Raw genomic sequence first — 18,281 nt, 5'->3', positions numbered from 1 at the left:
TGAAGGAAAAAACCTCTGGTAGAACCAGGAAATCTGTCTAAACTAGTTGGGGGTTAGAGCAACAGATGCAAGTCTTCAGATCATTTGCAGTGTGACTGTCTTTGTGCACACTTTAACCTGATTCAGTTTTCTTATTTGTCAAAATGCACCATGGGTAAAAAAAAACAAAACAAAATAGTAATGAAGGAGAATCTTCAGCAAAGATGAATTAAACAAGTTTTATTTTGATCAAATTTTACTTTAAGTAAAACACATCTTTATTTGATGACTTTAATGTCATCAAATAAAGACAGTTTTGATGGAGCTCCTGACCCAGCCCAAGCTCTCTATGAAGACGAGGAAAAACTCCCCAGGGGGCCAGATCGATGGGAAGAAACCTCGGGAAAGCCCATTCAAAGAGAGATCCCCTTTCCTGGGATGGCTGGGGGGGTTACAGGAACTCCGAAAAAGCTAAATTTTTATTTATTTATTTTTTAAGATTGACCCACTCTATCTATTCCTGTCCAACAGAAAAAAGAAAGGAAGTTACTACAATGTATCACACTTACATGATAAGGTGTGAATTGTGTGTTTGTGTGTGTTATCTTAGCCAGGGGTGAAGCTGGAGCTCCTCCAGTGTTGGGCGCTTCTCCGGGACTATAGCTAAACATGCGTCCAAGAAATTCCGGCATTCTTGAAAGAAAGAAAAGATCAAAAAGATGAAGATGATAGTTCTAGTGATCCAAGGCATCAGTGAATGTGGAAGTGTGAAGTTTTCTTACCTGTGGACAGACGCTTTTTGATGCTCAGTTGCTTTGTGAGGAACCTCGCGGTACTAAAGTATCGTGCATGAAGCGCTTCATACAACACCACTCCCATTTGCCACACCGTGGTGGGTCCACACCTGTAGCAGCTCCTAATGTACCACTCGGGAGGGATGTGAAGAGGAGTGCCTAACAAACAGACACAATTGCAATTTCTTCTAAAACAAAAGACACAAATTGTTACATCTGTGAAAAGCAGGAGCAGAATATGTTACCATAGAAGATGCGATACAGAGATCGCTGTTTAACAAAGCAGCTCAGTCCAAAGTCAATGATGCGAACTCGAGGCACATCTGAGCCGGTCTCAATCAGAATGTTTTGTCCCTTGATGTCCCGATGAAAGATGTGTTTCTCCTCAAGTTCCTTTACAGCATCAACTAGTTGCTTCAGAATGACCTGGAAAAGATGAAAAACACAATAATGAGTTAATGCTTTTCTGCCTTGATTGAATGCTGTACAGTCTAAGGCTCTCCCAGTCAACCTACCTTGGCCTTGTCCTCTGGTAAAGCTCTTCCATTTTCTGCTTTGTATTTTTGCAGGTCCACAGCAGGGACAGGTCTCTCCAGCACCAGGATCAGCTCTTTGCCAAAGTCGAACCACTCCAGCAAGGACACAGGTGCTGATATTCCCACTGACCCTTCTGCTTCACCTGCAAGTTTAAGCATAATGGCCACTTCCACCGAGAGCATCTTCCCATTTTCATCCTGAAATATTACAACAAAGTGGATGATGAGGAACGCCGCATTCAATCCAGTAATGTGAAACTAATTCAAGTGTTGGACGCTTACCGCCACTTTGCAGTAGACTTTATTTTTGGGAATGTGTTTGATGGCAACCTAGAAGACACAGAGCATTGGTGAGCATTTCCTCAGTATGACATAATGAAAGGTGGAAACACAGCAGACGTCTCAGTTTACGATATTATCCATTATCTGCGTTACTGCCTGTCTTACTACCATCATCTGAACACTTACTGGAAAACGATCTTCTATCCGGTAGCCAGAAAACACTGCTCCGCAGCCTCCTTCTCCGAGCTGGTGCTCCTCCACATATCTGGCTTGGAATTCACCTGAACAGACAAAACAGCAAATCTTGTTTTATTACAGCTGTGACACAAATTACTCTCCTCTGTAGCCTAAATGTTCCTTCTGCCCTTCCCCTGAATATAAAACCCAAGCTGCTTGCTACTTACGTTTTTGGTCTGCTACTGATTTTTTGTCCTGGTCCACATTCCTTTTTTTTTTCTTGGGTGACTCTCTGTTGTCTCCCGTGGCCTTTCTTTTGCCATTTTTTGTGCACTCCTGTTTGTTGTTCAAGTCTGGAGATGTGGAAAACACCAAAAGCACATCAGCTCACTGGATGATAGACACAAACACTAAACACCAATATCTTAAACCTAGCAACCACACTTAATCTACCCCCTTATTCAACTAATTAGCCTACCTTTACCAGAGTCCAACGAGGAGGATGCTTGCTCCTTGTCACCGCTCGTATGGTCGAGAAGTTTAGCCTTCTTTGCTTTCTTTGTTGTGCCCTCTTCATCTTGCACAACCTTGCGCTTCACTCCTTTGACCACATCTGAGCTGGTGGAAGGACCAGCCTGCTCAGCGACCCTCCTCCTTTTTATTGGGGTCTTCTTTTCAGGACTGGCCTTTCTTTTAGCAGTCCTGCTCTTACAATCTATAAACGACGACAACAACACAGTGGTGAAAAAGAGTCCCCGACATCAGGACTGGAAGCAGTTTGATGGCAAAGAATTTGAAATTGCTTTTGCTTAAATGATCACAAGTTTATTCTTGGGATTAAAAAAACTGACCAGTGCGAATTGATACTAGGTTTACTAAGTCTTAGATCTTGATGACACTTGTTGGTCTGTTTTTACTGTTGAGTCCAAGAATAAACTTATTACATTATTTTACCAAAAGACCGGTAACCTTCCTTTGATTAGACATCTTGTATTAAAGCTATTTTCAATCAAACATATGATTCAATTGCTTCAAAAATGATTCACACAGTGTCAACATTTCTAGGATTTGGATTTTACCAGGTTCTTATTTTATTATTTTACTTACCTTGATCTCCTGAATCTTTCTTATCGGCCGGAGTGGTAATTTTTCTTGTTTCCTTTTTCATTGTAATTTCGGAGACCCTTTAAAATCGAAAATGTAAACCGTAATGAGTTAATATTGAGTTAATACTTCTTCAAATGTGCACCTTTCAAATGCTTGACTTTTCTAACTGAATTCTGTAAGTGAGCTTTATAAGTAAACTCTGGAAACTACGGCAACACAACATAGAATCTTGCCTTTCAGTGACTTCACTGACTGCCAGTAGTTCAAAGTAGTTTACAGAAAAACACTGGCAGACAAAGCCATAATATTTCATATAATTCAATCATTTCATATCAATTAAACAGTTTCTTTCATTATCTTTCATCATTTGTATAAAGACCTCATCTATGGATGACAGTATGAAGATTTGTGGTTGACCACACACTAATAAACACAGTGTCAGCTACATTGTCATCTGATTTAAAGTATTTATTATGTACATTTAACTGTCATGGTACTGAGTCTGTGACCCAGTGTTTTGTGTTTGTTCATTTATATTCATTGATTATTCTTATGTATGTTTTTGGTTCTCTTTATTGTTTTCTTCTTGTGTTATATTCTTAGGCTTTAGGTTTCTGTTACTTTGCCTTGCCCCTGTGTCCCACGTGTCATATCTATTCATTCTTGTTTCCATGTTCCCCAATTTCTCCCCAGTCAGTCATGTCTCTGTGTCAACTCTGTGTCTTTGTAAAAGTCTCTTGTTTGCTGTTTTACTTTGATAGTCATGTGTGCTATGTTAGTGTTTTCATGTCTGTGAAGGTTCTCAGTCATCTAGGTCATCGTAGTCTAAGGAGTTTGGAAAGAAAGCGTCAGAACTTAAACTTTGCTTGAATGTCTTCAAGCAACTTAAAGAAGTCCAGACGTTTTCTTTCTAAGCTCCTTAGACTAGTGTTTTCAGTTTTCCTTCCCCATGGTCTTGCTGTTTGTGATTTCTCGCAGCTGTGCTCTCATCCTGTGTCTTATTCCCTCATTTATCCCTCTGTGTATTTAAGCCCATTGTTTTCCTCTGTTTGCTGTTGGGTTGTCTGTGTATCATCCATGACAATTAAATTAAATAGCAAATGCAACTACAATTTCAATGAGATTCATTCCTTGCATTCTACTGCAGTGGCTGAAAGTAGACACCAAGCATTATCACTGTAACTGATGTAAATATTGGACTTGGAGGGGATTCATCTGATAGACTGATGCAAACATTACTGTAGCGACTTCCACAGTCGCTAGAGGCCAGGGATGGAGCCTGCCTATTTGCCTGACACGCTGTCAACTTTACGCAATAATGCAAGAGGTGGAATTGTTTGCTTGTTTATTAAAGTGCTTTGAGAGTTTACAGAGTAATGTCATCAGCTCCTGATTCAGACTCTTAAAACATCACAGGCTCTAATGTAACAAAGCGAAACATGTTGTGCAGCGCAGCGGTCAACAAAAACTACGGCTACCCAGCCCTCCTCTCTGTCAAAAATACGGAGTGGAAACTACAGATATTTGTTTAAAAATGTAGGGAGTAAAAATTAAGTACAGCAAGGAAGTTTTTTTTTACTTTTTTACTTCCTACCTGTGGAGCCAATTAAGCTAAATTTAAGAAGCGCATGTCTGTGTATACTTAAAAGCTCTTATGGTTATTTTCACTTTGTAGACAAATTAAAGCACAGAAAAGAAAAACACGATACATTAGAGCATGACATAATTTGACCTGAGGTGGCGCTGCACCGTGAGAGAGCCTGAACGTCAACCGGAAGAAGACGAGAATAAACTCCTTATAAACAACATGGCGTCTCCCTGTGAGGTTTTTTGTTTTGTTTTGTTTTTTAAATGAACTTTATTTAGAACAATAACAATGACAATCTCAAAGAGACAAGCGACATATTAAATCAATCAGAACAGAATCACATCTCCTGTACACCACAATGAAATCGACAATAACTGAAAGTAAACATACATACATACACACACACACACACACACACACACACACACACACACACACACACACATACATATATATACATATATATACATATATATGCATATACACATGCATACATACACATCCATATTCACACATCTACATAATAATAATATAAAAAGATGAATAACCAATACAAAAATAAATAACAATAAAAAAAAGAATGAAAAACAAGGAACAGAAATAAAGAAGACAAGGGGGATCATAAAATCTCTAAAAGTGAGGTTCCATAAACAAGACACATAACTTAAATAAGGGGCTAAGAAAAATCAAACTCTTCTAAAAATCTATGCAATTTGATTGCTTGGGGCTTATTTATTAGCTTAAGAGATTTATGGAACAGGGAGAATTTTGTCCTACCTGGATATAAGGTGTTAACCAAATACCTCCTCAAAAATGGATTATTGCATTTTCCATTAACCAAGTCAAGACCATCTAGTTTAACTTTATGTAAATTTGTAGTCTGTATATTTGAAAAATTGTTCTTTATTGTATTTACAAGGACTGTTGGGATATTCTGTGAAACCTTTTTATAGAGCTCGAACGAGCAACTCATGTCATATTTCTCATTAAGCCTGTTTAATTCAAGTATATCTCCATTTTCATCCATTATATGTGTCACAGACCAAATTTGTTTTGTCATCCATTCGTCCACAAACATAGATTTCCCCCGATTCAATATCACCCTATTATTCCACAATGGAACATTGTGGGGACTAAAGTTATGTTTAAACATTAATTTACAATTTAACAAAACTTGTTGATGAAATTTGGAAAGTTTTATGGGTAGTTTAGAAATGTCAAAATCACATACTAAAAGGATCCCCCCAACTTTGTTGAAAATAAGAGATGGCATCAAGAACCACATCTCATTATCATTTTTCAAGAAAGATCGTAGCCAATTAATCTTTAAAATGCCATTCATTATTTCAAAATCGATTGCTTTTAAACCCCCCTCTTCATAATCTTTTATCAAGTCCCTGTTACTAATATAATGATGTTTATTTTTCCATATGAAATTAAAATTCGCCTTATTTATGTCTTTTATAATTCTTGGTGGGATGGCTAGGGAATAAGCTGGATAGATTAATCTGGACAAAGATTCAACCTTGGTCAACATTATCCTGCCGAACAACGTTAAATCTCTCTGTAGTCAATGGTTTAGAGGTTTTTTTTGCATTTGTCAATTGTATTCTGAATATTCTTTTCGTCTCCCTGTGAGGTGTCATGCCGAGCAGATGTCAGAGTTGAGTTCAAGCAAAGTTGACTCTTTCGGTGATTACAGTTTGTCCGGGCGGGCTGTGCGTCTTATTTCATCCGCAGACACGTCGTTGGATGAGGAACAGCTCATGTTGGCATCAGTGGCAGTCAGGATGGCAGCATCTTCCAGAGGGAAGGTCAGGTCGCTGGTCTCTCTGAGCAGGACGCTGTCCACCAACAAGCCCGGTTCCACGGCTGGAGATTACCCTTCTCCGGCTGAAGTTCCCGCTTCTCCCCCGAACAGCGAGCCAGCCGCGGCGCCTCAGCGGAGACCCAAAAAAGACCCCAGCGGCTGCTCCGTGCTCCTCTTCCCCGGTCAGGGCAGCCAGTTTGTGGGCATGGGCAGAGGACTTTTAAAATACCCCAACGTTAAAGAAATGTTCACCGTAGCCCAGAAGATCCTGGGTTACGACCTGCTGTCTCTGTGTCTGGAGGGCCCCGAGGACGAGCTGCAGAAAACGGTTCACTGTCAGCCGGCGGTGTTTGTCACCTCCCTGGCTGCTGTGGAGAGACTCAACCAAGAAAACCCCAAAGTAAGTGCCAGATAAATGTCTGGAAAAAGGACAATAACTGCAGGTCCTGCCTTCTTAAATGTGGCCAGTTTATCTTTTTTTTTTTCATTTTTAAAAAATACTGCTACAGTAATATTAATTTATATTTAAAATGTGCGCACATTATGTATGAGGGTGTGGATGAATGATGCTTGAGTGCCCAGTAGAAGAGCATCTTTCAAATGCAAAGTTTCTCATTTCAACTTTAATTACTGCACCTGATTAAGGCGGTAGAGTAAATAAGGCTTCCAACAGTGGTTATTTCTTATTATCACATCTTGTTTTTATTGTTTTTATCAGTAGATTGTTGTTTCACTCCCACCAAAAACATCACCGTAAATAATCTTCTGATTCTGAATGACCATTTAAAAAAATAAACAAATTGTTCTGAGTTAATTTCAGTTACGGATGTATCAGTGACATAAATGATATATCGGTCATAATCGGGAGGCTGTTACATTTTTATTTTTTTATTTTTTTTTGACTTGTTTCCTGCTGTACACAGGCCATTGAGATGTGTGTCGCTGCTGCAGGTTTCAGTGTCGGAGAATTTGCTGCTCTTGTCTTTTCTGGGGCGATGAACTTTGCAGAAGGTAGAAAGATTTCTTTTTTGGGTTTTTTTGTGCACTTGTAAAAGGTGTTTTAATCACAACTTTGGTTAATATTCTGTATTTACTCCTTATGCATCTTCTAGCTTTGTATGCAGTGAAGGTGCGAGCGGAGACTATGCAGAAGGCCTCAGAACTGGTTCCCAGTGGGATGCTGTCAGTCACTGGTAGACCTCAGGCTCAGTATAATTATGCCTGTCTGCAGTAGGGCTGCCACGATTAGTCGACTAGTCACGATTACGTCGACTATCAAAATCGTCGACGACTGATTTAATAGTCGAGGCGGCGTTTGAAGCTTTGTAAGATCACAAAAGACGCAGGAATAAGTAGTAGGATTTAAGAGTGTAATAACGGACTGAAACAGAAGATGGCAGCACTGCATATACAAGGATGCCAGCCGTTAAACCCCGAAGAAGAAGAAGAAGAAGAAGAAGAAGCGGTGTCCCAGAATTCATAGCGCGGCCTAGCTCAGTTTCCAACAATGGCGGCAGCTAGTTAGTTTTAATATTACTCTTATTATTCTTTCTGGGTCACAAAATAAACGTTTAACATATTTTCAGGCGAGAATGTAGCTGTGTAAACCTCAAATATCTGCTCAGTTTATCAAGACACCACATATTTTCAAAAGCGCTCCGATGTTTTCGGAGACGTCTGTTACCCACTAGCTCGATAGCTAGCCGGGGCAAGGCTCACTAGAGCCGTGAGAACACCGGACTCCCGGCAGATCGTTTTCAAACACACCGCTGTCTTTCGCTGCTCAGGTTAAACATGATATATAAGTCACTTAGATAACTTAAAAATGTTATTGTTTGGCTTATTTTAGTATTTTATTTGTTCCTGAGTAAATCTGTTTTGCTGAGATTAAAGTTATAGTTTTTACACAGCTGAATAAACGTCAAGCAGACAGCTGATTATCAGAAGTGTGAGATGCTCGAGAATATTCTCCGGTGTCCTGTTATATTTTAGATAGCAAGGAGTTTATTAAACTTCACCGAAACAATCTGCAAATTTCATTAAAATTTAATAAACTATCATCTTGTCTTTATTTTTAGTTAGCACATACCTTAAACACTTAAAGCTGTAAGCTAATGATAGTTATATAAGAGCAGATGCTGCTGGTGCAATAAGCTGAACGTTTTACATCCAATGGATGATGAATCAGAATCAGAATACTTTATTGATCCCTGGGGGAAATTATTTTTTGTTACAGTGCTCCATTTTAAACCAACATTAAGACAAGACAGACAATACGCTAACTAAGAATAGTACAATATATACATATATATACATACATACATACATAAGTCACTTATAAATAAATAGTTGGAAAAGAAACATGTGTAGCTGTAGCAGCAAACAGTGTGTTAAGTGGATGCGTTGTACAGGGAGATGGCCACAGGCAGGAATGATTTCCTGTGTCGTTCAGTGGTGCTTTTCGGTAATCTCAGTCTCTCACTGAACGAGCTCCTGTGACTGACCAACATGTCATGGAGTGGGTGGGAGGTGTTATCCAACATTGTCTTTATCTTGGACAGCATCCGCCTCTCCGACACCACCTTGAGGGAGTCCAGCTCCATCCCCACAACATTGCTGGCCTTACGGATCAGTTTATTAAGTCTGTTGGCATCTGCGACCCTCAGCCTGCTCCCCCAGCATGCAACAGCATAGAGGATCGCACTGGCCACAACAGACTCATAGAAAATCCTCAGCATTTTCTGGCAGATGTTGAAGGACCTCAGTCGCCTCAAAAAATAGAGACGACTCTGGCCCTTCCTGTAAAGTGCTGTGGTGTTTTTAGCCCAGTCCAGTTTATTGTCAATGTGTACTCCAAGGTATTTATAGTCCTCCACAATGTCAACACTGACCCCCTGGATTGAAACAGGGGTCAAGTGTTTCCTGGTCTTCCTGAAGTCCACGATCAGTTCCTTGGTCTTTGCCACGTTGAGCTGCAGATGATTCTGCTCACACCACGTGACAAAGGAGTCGACCACAGCCCGGTACTCTGTCTCATCATCCCTGCTGATGCATCCAACCACCGCAGAGTCATCAGAAAACTTCTGACGATGGCAGGTCTCTGTGCAGTGGCTGAAGTCTGTGGTGTAGAGGGTGAAGAGGAAGGGGGAGAGGACAGTCCCCTGTGGTGCCCCTGTGTTGCTAATCACCTTGTCAGACACACACTGTGGGAGACGTACATATTGTGGTCTTCCTGTCAGGTAATCAACAATCCAGGACACCAGAGAAGCATCCACCTGCATCGCTGCTAACTTATCACCCAGGAGGGTCGGCCTGATGGTGTTGAAAGCACTGGAAAAGTCAAAAAACATGACCCTCACAGTGCTCGCCGGCTGGTCCAGATGGGTGTAGACACGATTGAGCAGGTAGATGATGGCGTCCTCTGTTCCGAGACGAGGCTGATAAGCGAACTGAAGGGGATCCAGATGTGGTCTTACTATGGGTCGCAGCTGGTCCAGGATGAGCCTTTCCAGGGTCTTCATGATGTGGGAGGTCAGTGCCACGGGCCTGTAATCCTGGGGGCCACTGGGACGAGGCGTCTTTGGTACAGGGACGAGGCATGATGTCTTCCACATCACCGGGACCCTCTGCAGACTCAGACTCAGCATAAACAGTTTATGAAAGACTCCACACAGCTGGGGGGCACAGGTCTTGAGGACAAGGGGACTCACTCCGTCTGGTCCAGCAGACTTGCCTGAGTGAAGTCTCCTCATTTGCATCTCAACCTGGTATTGAGTGAAGGTGATGGGTGGGGGAGGGGTGTCAGGAATCTCACAGGAGGCAACATGTGAAGAGAGAGGCTGGCACAGTGGTGTGGTTCTGGATTCCAGGCTGACTGCAGGTGAGGTTGTGGGGGTAGGAGCAGACACTGTGGTGTCGAATCTATTGAAAAACAGATTCAACTCGTCGGCTCTATTCTCACCTCCCTCAGCTCCCCTGCTGTTGGTTGGCCTGAATCCAGTGATGGTCTTCATGCCCCTCCACACCTCTCTCATGCTGTTCTGCTGGAGTTTCCACTCCAGCTTCCTCCTGTAATTGTCCTTAGCCTCTCTGATCTTGTCCTTTAGTAACACCTGGATCTTCCTCACCTCCTCTTTGTTGCCCCCTCTGAAAGCCCTCTTCTTGTTGTTGAGGAGGGCTTTGATGTCCTTAGTCACCCACGGCTTGTTATTTGGGTAACAATGAACAGTCTGAGCTGGAACAATGGAGTCGGTGCAGAAAGTTATGTAGCCTGTGATACACTCAGTAAGCCCATTGATGTCCTCGGCGTGAGGCTCACAGAGTGTTTCCCAGTCGGTCACCTCGAAACAGCCCTGTAGTTCCGCTATTGCCTCCTCTGACCACCTCCTAACAGTCCTGGTGGTCACAGGTTCCCTCCTCACAATTGGCACATAGCGGGGGGTGAGGTGAATCAGGTTATGATCTGACCTACCAAGTGGGGGGAGGGAGGAGGAGCTGTATGCATCCTTGACGTTAGCATACAGTAAGTCTAAAGTTTTCTCTCCCCTGGTGGGACAGTCCACATATTGTTTGAATGTTGGTAGTGTATTGTCCAGTGATACATGGTTGAAGTCACCCGAGATCACAATAAAGGCACTCGGGTGCTGAGTCTGTAGCCGAGCTATGGCAGAGTGGATAGTCTGATTAGTCGACTAATCGCAAAAATAATCGGTGACTAGTCGACTATCAAAATAATCGTTTGTGGCAGCCCTAGTCTGCAGGCAAAAGAGCACTGCAAGAGTCTGGGGATGGAGAATCCTGTGTGCTCTGTGGCCAACTAGCTTTTTCCAGATGGCAGGGTTATTGCAGGGCACCAGCAGGTAATGCATTCATATATTCTTGCTGCTTTAATATACCGTGAATCTATTGTGTTCTCTTTTCTGTCTTCTCTCAACCATCAAAAAAGTTGTTAGAGCTGCTCTTGTCATTTCTGCTGTCTTCTTTGACTTCTCAGGCTCTGGATTTCCTCCAGGAAAACTCTCGGCGCCTAAAGTTCATGCGGACCAAAACTCTCCCAGTCAGTGGTGCGTTCCATACTGAGCTGATGGCATCGGCTACTGAACCTCTCAGAGAGGTGCTCCGGCAGGTGGAGGTCAGTCAGCCACTTTATCCAAAAGGGATTAACATATTTTCCGAAACATGTATTCAATTACTCTGTAAAGCTACACCAGTCCTCATTTTTAAAAGATAACCCATCCTATTCAGTCTGACTCGGAAAGTTAAATGGAAAGTATACCCAAGATTTTACATCTGGTATTCAGCCATTCAAACTGCCCTCCGTCTTCAGAGTGAGGGAAAGTCTTCCCTTCACCATGAACTCAAACTGAAGAGACGGATCCAGCGGGAAAACAGTCAGCGGGAACGCAGCCGGAGCGCCCGCAGCAGCTGCAGCAGCAGGGGCAGCCAATCTGATGACTCGACTATCCATGAGACAGAGAAGACAGAAAAAGAGAAAGACAAACAGGACTTAGAGATTGAAAACATTATCAAGGTAAGTGAGGGCTATAAGAATCTTTTTTTGTAATATTTATTTAATTACATCATGCACCAAACTATCCATGGTAGTGATTATTTAACTAAGTCATAGTGGCACTGGGCAGCTGCCAGTGCAGTTCATTTTGTCCATTTAAAAAGTACCATGTACACTCACTGGCCACATTTTTGTTAGATACACCTGTTGAGCTGCTCATTAGGTCAAATACCTAATCAGCCTATCACATGGCAGCAGCTCAGTGCATTTAGGCATGTATACATTAATAAGATGACCTGCTGAAGGTCAAATGGGATTTAAATGACTTTGAACATGCATTGTTGTTTGTGTCGGACAGGCTTGTCTGAGTATTTCAGAAACTGTACAACCATCTAACCGGTTTATAGAAAATGGTCTGAAATAGAGGAAATCTCCTGTGAGCAGCACTTCTCTGGGAAAAAAATCACTTGTTGGTGCCAAAGATCAAAAGCGGAATGAGCAGATTACTTACAGCTGTAAGGAAAGCAACATGAACTCAAATACCCACTTACTTCAACCAAGTTATCAAGAAGAGCACCGCTGAAAGCACAATACGTTGAACCTCGAAGCTGATGGCCTAGTGTCACCTGCTGGATAGAGGTGAAAACACAAACCAAACAATGGCTCTTTCATCTGTTTCACAGCATGCTCGGGAACTGGAAACTCGCCGAAGGGAGGCAGAGGAGAGAGAGCGGAGGAAGCAGAGGGAGGTGCAGATGGAACTGGAAAGACAGCTGAAAGAGGCTGAGATGGTAAAAAAAAAGTTTTCCACTTGACACCAATTATGTACAGAGTCTTTTCTCCTTGACTTTGATCTTTGAGAACTGCAGCAAAATGTTGACTGTCATTATAAAATTCACATCTTTAATGATTTGGAAAAATGGTTATGACAGTCCAGGAAAAGGTGATTCAGGAATAGGTCAGTTTATACCGCTCTGTTGGTGCATCTGTTTATGTAGCTGTGTGTGTGTGCATAGATAAAAGACAGCATGCAGGCTGAGATGCAGGTGAAGGAAAAGGAGGCTGAACAACAGAAGAAGAGGATCAGGGAGCTGGAGCTGACACAGCAGCAGCTGGAAGTTGCCCTTAATATGGAGATCCAGGCTCGGCTGGAGGAGGAGAGGGCCAGACTGGAGCTTGAGCGGTAACAATGGATTTCTAACTCTTATTATGGCCCTTTATTATTTTATTTGTGATGGAGATCTGAGATATCCATGAGAAGTATTAACTGTCATGCGGCGGCTGTGTGAAGGCAAGAGAGGACCCAATTGCACGGCTCTAGACACACGGGAATGAACTCAAAGGCAGGTCTTTATTAACAGGAACATAAGAAGTCATACAAAACTATACTGGGAGAAACTAAAGCTGAGGCGCTGGGAAGACACGGGAAATGCACACAACCTAGAAGGATGACGCAACACAGAACAAAGGGACACTCTGACATAAATACACAGAAGGTAATGAGGGAAGTGGGAACACACGGGGAACACAGCTGAAGACAATTACTCATGACCGAGCAGGGAGGACACGAAACTGAAAATACTGACACCAAGATGTGGACCTTAAACACAACACAGTACACAGAGATGAGCACAGAGAGAGAGGCAGAGAACAAGGATGAATACGAGGGGATGAGGAGAACACAGAACACAACGGACGGGAACACGATACCAGAACAAACACCACAATAAAAGCATGGACACAGGGGGAATCCAACTACCAAACCAAACAATCCAATGGACATAAGGAACAAAATACAAAACCACAGGAAAACTGAGAACACTGGGTCAAAATGACCCAGGACCATGACAATACCCCCCCTCAAGGGCTGACTCCAGACAGCCCTTGCGGACGGCAACGGCGGCAGAACAGATCCGGAGGCCGGCCGTGTGGAAGGCGGCGGCTACAGAGCGGGACCGGAGGCCGGGCCCCTCGAACCCTCCAGCGGAGACGAGGAAGGGCTGGCTGGGCTCTCCAGAACCCCCAGCGGACAAGGCAGGTGGCAGCGTGGAAGCCGCGGAGTGCTGGATGGGCTCATCCGAGCTTCCAGCCGGAGCTGATGTAGCGCCAGAGGGTATCGGGACCCCTGGCTGAATGTTAAGCTGACCAGAAGACCAAACTGCTACAGGGGACCAAACTGATGGCTGTAGTAATGGTTGTGGTGACAGTGGAGTGGGCGGTGGAGTGGATGACTGAGTTAACGGTGACTGTGCTAATGGTTCAGCTAAGGAGTGCATTAATGACAGGACTACAGGTTGAATGACTGACTGAGCAGCAGCCTGAATGGCTGAGTGTCGTGATGGTTGTGGTGGAAGAGAAGCGGGTGATGGTGTGGATGATGGAGCTACGGGCGACTGAGTGGCAGACTGAACTGATGACTGAAGTGATGGTAGAGGTGAAAATTGAGCTTGTGGTGGGGTAGCTGACTGAGGTGCGGGGGACACAGGAGACAGAGCCAGCGGGGACACAGGAGGCAGAGCTACAGATTGAACTGAGGGAGACTGGGTAGCAAACTGAACTAGTGGTAGTAATGGCGGTTGGGGAGAAGGCTGGACTGTACACTGAGGAGAAGGCTGACTGACTGACTGAGGAGCATCCTGTGCAGCTGAGTGTAATGATGGTTGTGGGAGCGAATGTTGGACAGGTGGTGGTGTCGGGTCCCCTGAGCCTACAATGCGGATGAAAGGTGCAGGCACCTGCTGGACACCAGTCGCTCCCACCTGAGGAGCAGGTACAGGTGCAGAGATCGGCTGGGTCCTGGCGGGCCCCACCTCAGTGGTTGGCACAGATTTCGGCAGGGACTGGGCGGCTGCTGTCCCCACCCGAGGAGCTGATACGGGTGCAGGGACCAGCAGAGCCTCAGTCGACCCGGAAACCGGAACAGGGACCAGCTGGGCGCCAGCCCCCCTCACCTGGGGAACTGAGATAGGTGCAGGGGAGTGCTGGGCCGCAGCTATCCCTAGAACGCAAGGGGCCTGGGAGGCGGGCCTAGAAAGAACAGTCTGCAAGAGATCAATTCCCTGCCCTGAGTGAGCGGATGAGGAACAGCGCTCTGACTTCATAGCGTTAAGTGTGCTAAAGCTGTAGCTTACAGGCACTAATGCACCACCTTCAGTGTTTACAGACTCTAGAGAAATGTGATCAGCTGATGCACCAACAGTCTTAGAGCTTCTTTCTTCGGAGCTAACCATGCTTATACTGACAGAGGAGGGGTTAATAGCCGATGTAAACATAGGTCTGTGCACCGGAGAGGCAGATGAAACAAAGTCTTTTACCTCCGGATCGCTGGAAGCAGTAAACCTAGGGAAAACAGTGGTGGGTGTAGAGCCCCCTGACTCAAGAACATTCGAATCAGTAAATACGTCAGAATGGACTTTCCCCTGGGGTGATGGCTCAGAAGTAACGAGCTGGGGTCGAGCTATCACAGGAACATTTACAGTCTTGGATTTTACTGCTTTAACATCTAAGGAGGCAGGTTTTAAAGCCCCAGTGGTGAGCTTAACTGCAAAACAATCATTCTCAGCAGACACACAGGTAAAGGGCACAGAAGCAGGTGTCTCTAACTCAGGAAATGCTGACTTCAAGTTTTCAGACCTAGGAAACACTAGCGAAGGATAATCTTTCTCAAATATGAGTCCAAACGTAGGAGAAACGGTCTCTGAGTTGACCCTCCGGGCAGTACAACGGTTCATAAGAAGTTCGGGTTCGGATTCAACATTTACAGATCGTGAGCCTTTAGAGCCTACGGCAAGAGTCACAGAGTTTGCATTCCTGCATTCAGAGTAGTGAGAACTAGCCTCAGAGTGAACAGAAAGAGTGTCTTTGTCACTCACCCCAGCCGGCTGCTCAGTAGTCCCGGAATCCGGCTGAGGAGAGGACCGGCGACGGCGTCTCCTCCTTGATGAGGGAACGGAGGTGACGGGGGAAACCGGTGATGATGCGGGGGTGACGGTCTCCTCTTCATCATCCGACCTCATCGCTGCTAGGAAAGCAGCGGGAGAGCGACGGTCAGAGCTGAGAGGGGATGGAGAAGGGCTCCGCGGCAGCAGCGCCAAAAAACCCTCTCGTTTTAGCAGCCGCTGTTGCGATACCGAGAGCCCCGTCTGCTGCTGCGATGCCGTCGCGGCGAGCTTAGTTCGCTGCTGCTGCGGCGGCTGACTGGCGGAGATCTCCGTCTGCAGTCGCTGTGGTGTGGAATCCCGGGAACAGACACTGTCTGCCAGCTCACGAGCTTGTAATGCCTCCTTGGCTCGGCTCAGTTCGTCAATAAAGCCCTCATAGCAGGTGAGCTGGTGAAGGAAAGGGTTTCCCTCGATTATTGCCTTTATGGCGTTAAGTCCGACGGAAATTGTCCGTGAGTCCGAGGCGCGGGTTATTCGTTGCACCAGACTCTGTACACGGAGAATATCTCCCTCACGGGCGGAGCCTGCTGGGTCCATTTCGTGGTTGCGTCGTTCTGTCGTGCGGCGGCTGTGTGAAGGCAAGAGAGGACCCAAATGCACGGCTCTAGACACACGGGGATGAACTCAAAGGCAGGTCTTTATTAACAGGAACATAAGAAGTCATACAAAACTATAAATACACAGAAGGTAATGAGGGAAGTGGGAGTTGTTACAGGATGCAAACATGTTTTATACTGCTTTGAAGTCTGGGACAGCATCATAAGAGGCATAACTGATCTCACCGTAGTCCCATGAAGACTCAAGATGAGTGTTTTCACGACTGCCATCTTGGTGTTTTGAAATCAGGCATGATGAATGAAGGGAAGAACTGTCTGTTAAGGTTCTCAGTCGTTCAGGTCATCGTAGTCTAAGGAGCTTGGAAAGAAAAGCATCTGGACTTCTTTAAGCTTCTTGAAGAGCGTTTCACCTCTCATTCAAGAAGCTTCTTCAGTTCTCTGAAGAAATTCTGAACTGAAGAAGCTTCTCAGATGAGAGGTGAAACATCTTCAAGAAACTTAAAGAAGTCCAGATGCTTTTCTTTCCACGCTCCTTAGACTGTAGTTAAACTTCACACACTGGACTTGTCAGTCACACATCCTTCGCCAGTAGGCATTCCCAGAATGATCTTTCCCCTTCTGACGCTTAGAATGACCAAATATGTGCAAAATGGACAATTCAACATGCCACCATGTCAGTCTTTTATTAAATATGACATGAAACAAATGACTGAGCCATTAAATTTGTCACAAAGGTGTTCACCTAATTCCAGGCAAATGGAATAGACTTCTATGGGACCATAAGTCTTTTTGCACTTTGACATTTGTTTTACTTTTCAGATCTGTAACCTATAACTTTTATACTGTATGTGTTTTGATCATAGGAGTCTACAGGGACTTACTTACTTTTAGCACGTTTAGCAGTTGATGTTGGCTTCTTTTTTCAGTACTGGAGCTTCCTGCTCATTGAAGACTTTTCTAAAAGGAAATGCTTAATCCAAAATGGCGTTTTAAGGGCTTGGATTAATGTCAATTTCAGCAAATATTCTTTCTTATGTTAAAAGAACATGGATCTCTGTCAGTGATAACTTCTGACTTTATAACTCAAATTTTAAGAGAGAGCTTCACTGCTAAGCTCTCATCTGTGTGGGTGTCACGGTTCGCTTGAGGACTCACATGCAGGACTCAGAGGCACAGTCAGTATTTATTACAGTTCCACCAGGTGTATATACAAACAGTGCAGGGGATAGTGCTATATACAAAGCGGTGACAGGGAAAAGGCTCCGGGGAAATCCAGGTAGGGAAAAGACACTTGCTCCTCTTCTGACTCTCTCTCCAAACACTCACACAAAAAGGGAATCCGCTCGGGGAATGCAGAGTCGGGTCCAGGGGATCTATGTACAGAAGGAAACACACGTTAGAGGTTTTGCACAGGGAAGCAAATGAGAACTTGCTCAGAGCCGGGCTGCACTGACGCGAGTCACACACAACGATCCAGCGATGAGTAGAAGCCACTCCCTGGCTTAAATGCTGGCTGCACTGATGAGGCCCAGGTGTTTCCTCCTCAGAGGGGCGTGGGCCGAGGGCGTGAACCCACCATGAGTATATCTGTATCTATATAGATATATATGTGTATTCGTAACCTTTTTTCATCATCTAGTTTCCTGTGCCAGATCTTCTACTGATCCACTGAGGCAGACATGTAAAAAAACATGAACTAAAGCATATTTCTGTATATAAACAGGACCTTAAATCTTTATCAACAGCTACTTTAGAGGAAATTCTTCAATAAACTGCAACCAAAGGCTCAACTCAGAGGACAAAACCCAACCTGTTATAAATAGTGTGACAGCAAACTTTCTCTTGTGTAAAGTTACAAATAGGAGTAATTATCCACAGGAGCTTTTATACATAATGAAGTTATAATTCGTCCTGTAGAAATTGTACATTTAAGCTATATAGTTCCCTCTGTGATAACTCTGCTATGAATGCCTCTTATTAACTTTTATGCTTTTACAACCC

General features: G+C 44.1%; 1 protein-coding gene and 1 pseudogene across 2 annotated transcripts; one reads left to right on the top strand and one right to left on the bottom strand.

Moving 5' to 3' along the window:
- Positions 1-580: 580 nt before the first annotated feature.
- On the bottom strand, positions 581-2,936 carry LOC308399834 (serine/threonine-protein kinase pim-2-like; the record flags this gene model as incomplete). The annotated part of the gene is made up of 8 exons (XM_080887252.1): positions 581-672; positions 762-932; positions 1,019-1,199; positions 1,289-1,507; positions 1,592-1,639; positions 1,778-1,872; positions 2,247-2,483; positions 2,876-2,936. 8 exons carry the CDS (start codon positions 2,934-2,936, stop codon positions 581-583), a joined length of 1,104 nt encoding a protein of 367 aa, XP_080743378.1.
- A 3,158-nt stretch (positions 2,937-6,094) lies between these two features.
- Positions 6,095-13,915, top strand: LOC308399833 (annotated as a pseudogene). The gene is made up of 9 exons: positions 6,095-6,673; positions 7,197-7,284; positions 7,386-7,503; positions 11,027-11,132; positions 11,267-11,404; positions 11,600-11,803; positions 12,466-12,573; positions 12,799-12,965; positions 13,648-13,915. The product of its transcript is annotated as an uncharacterized misc_RNA (transcript).
- Positions 13,916-18,281: the final 4,366 nt, after the last annotated feature.

Source organism: Rhamphochromis sp. 'chilingali' (genome assembly GCF_963969265.1).
Source record: "Rhamphochromis sp. 'chilingali' genome assembly, chromosome: 7".
In the NCBI taxonomy this organism is placed as follows: domain Eukaryota; kingdom Metazoa; phylum Chordata; class Actinopteri; order Cichliformes; family Cichlidae; genus Rhamphochromis; species Rhamphochromis sp. 'chilingali'.
This window is presented reverse-complemented; position numbering and strand designations above follow the sequence as displayed.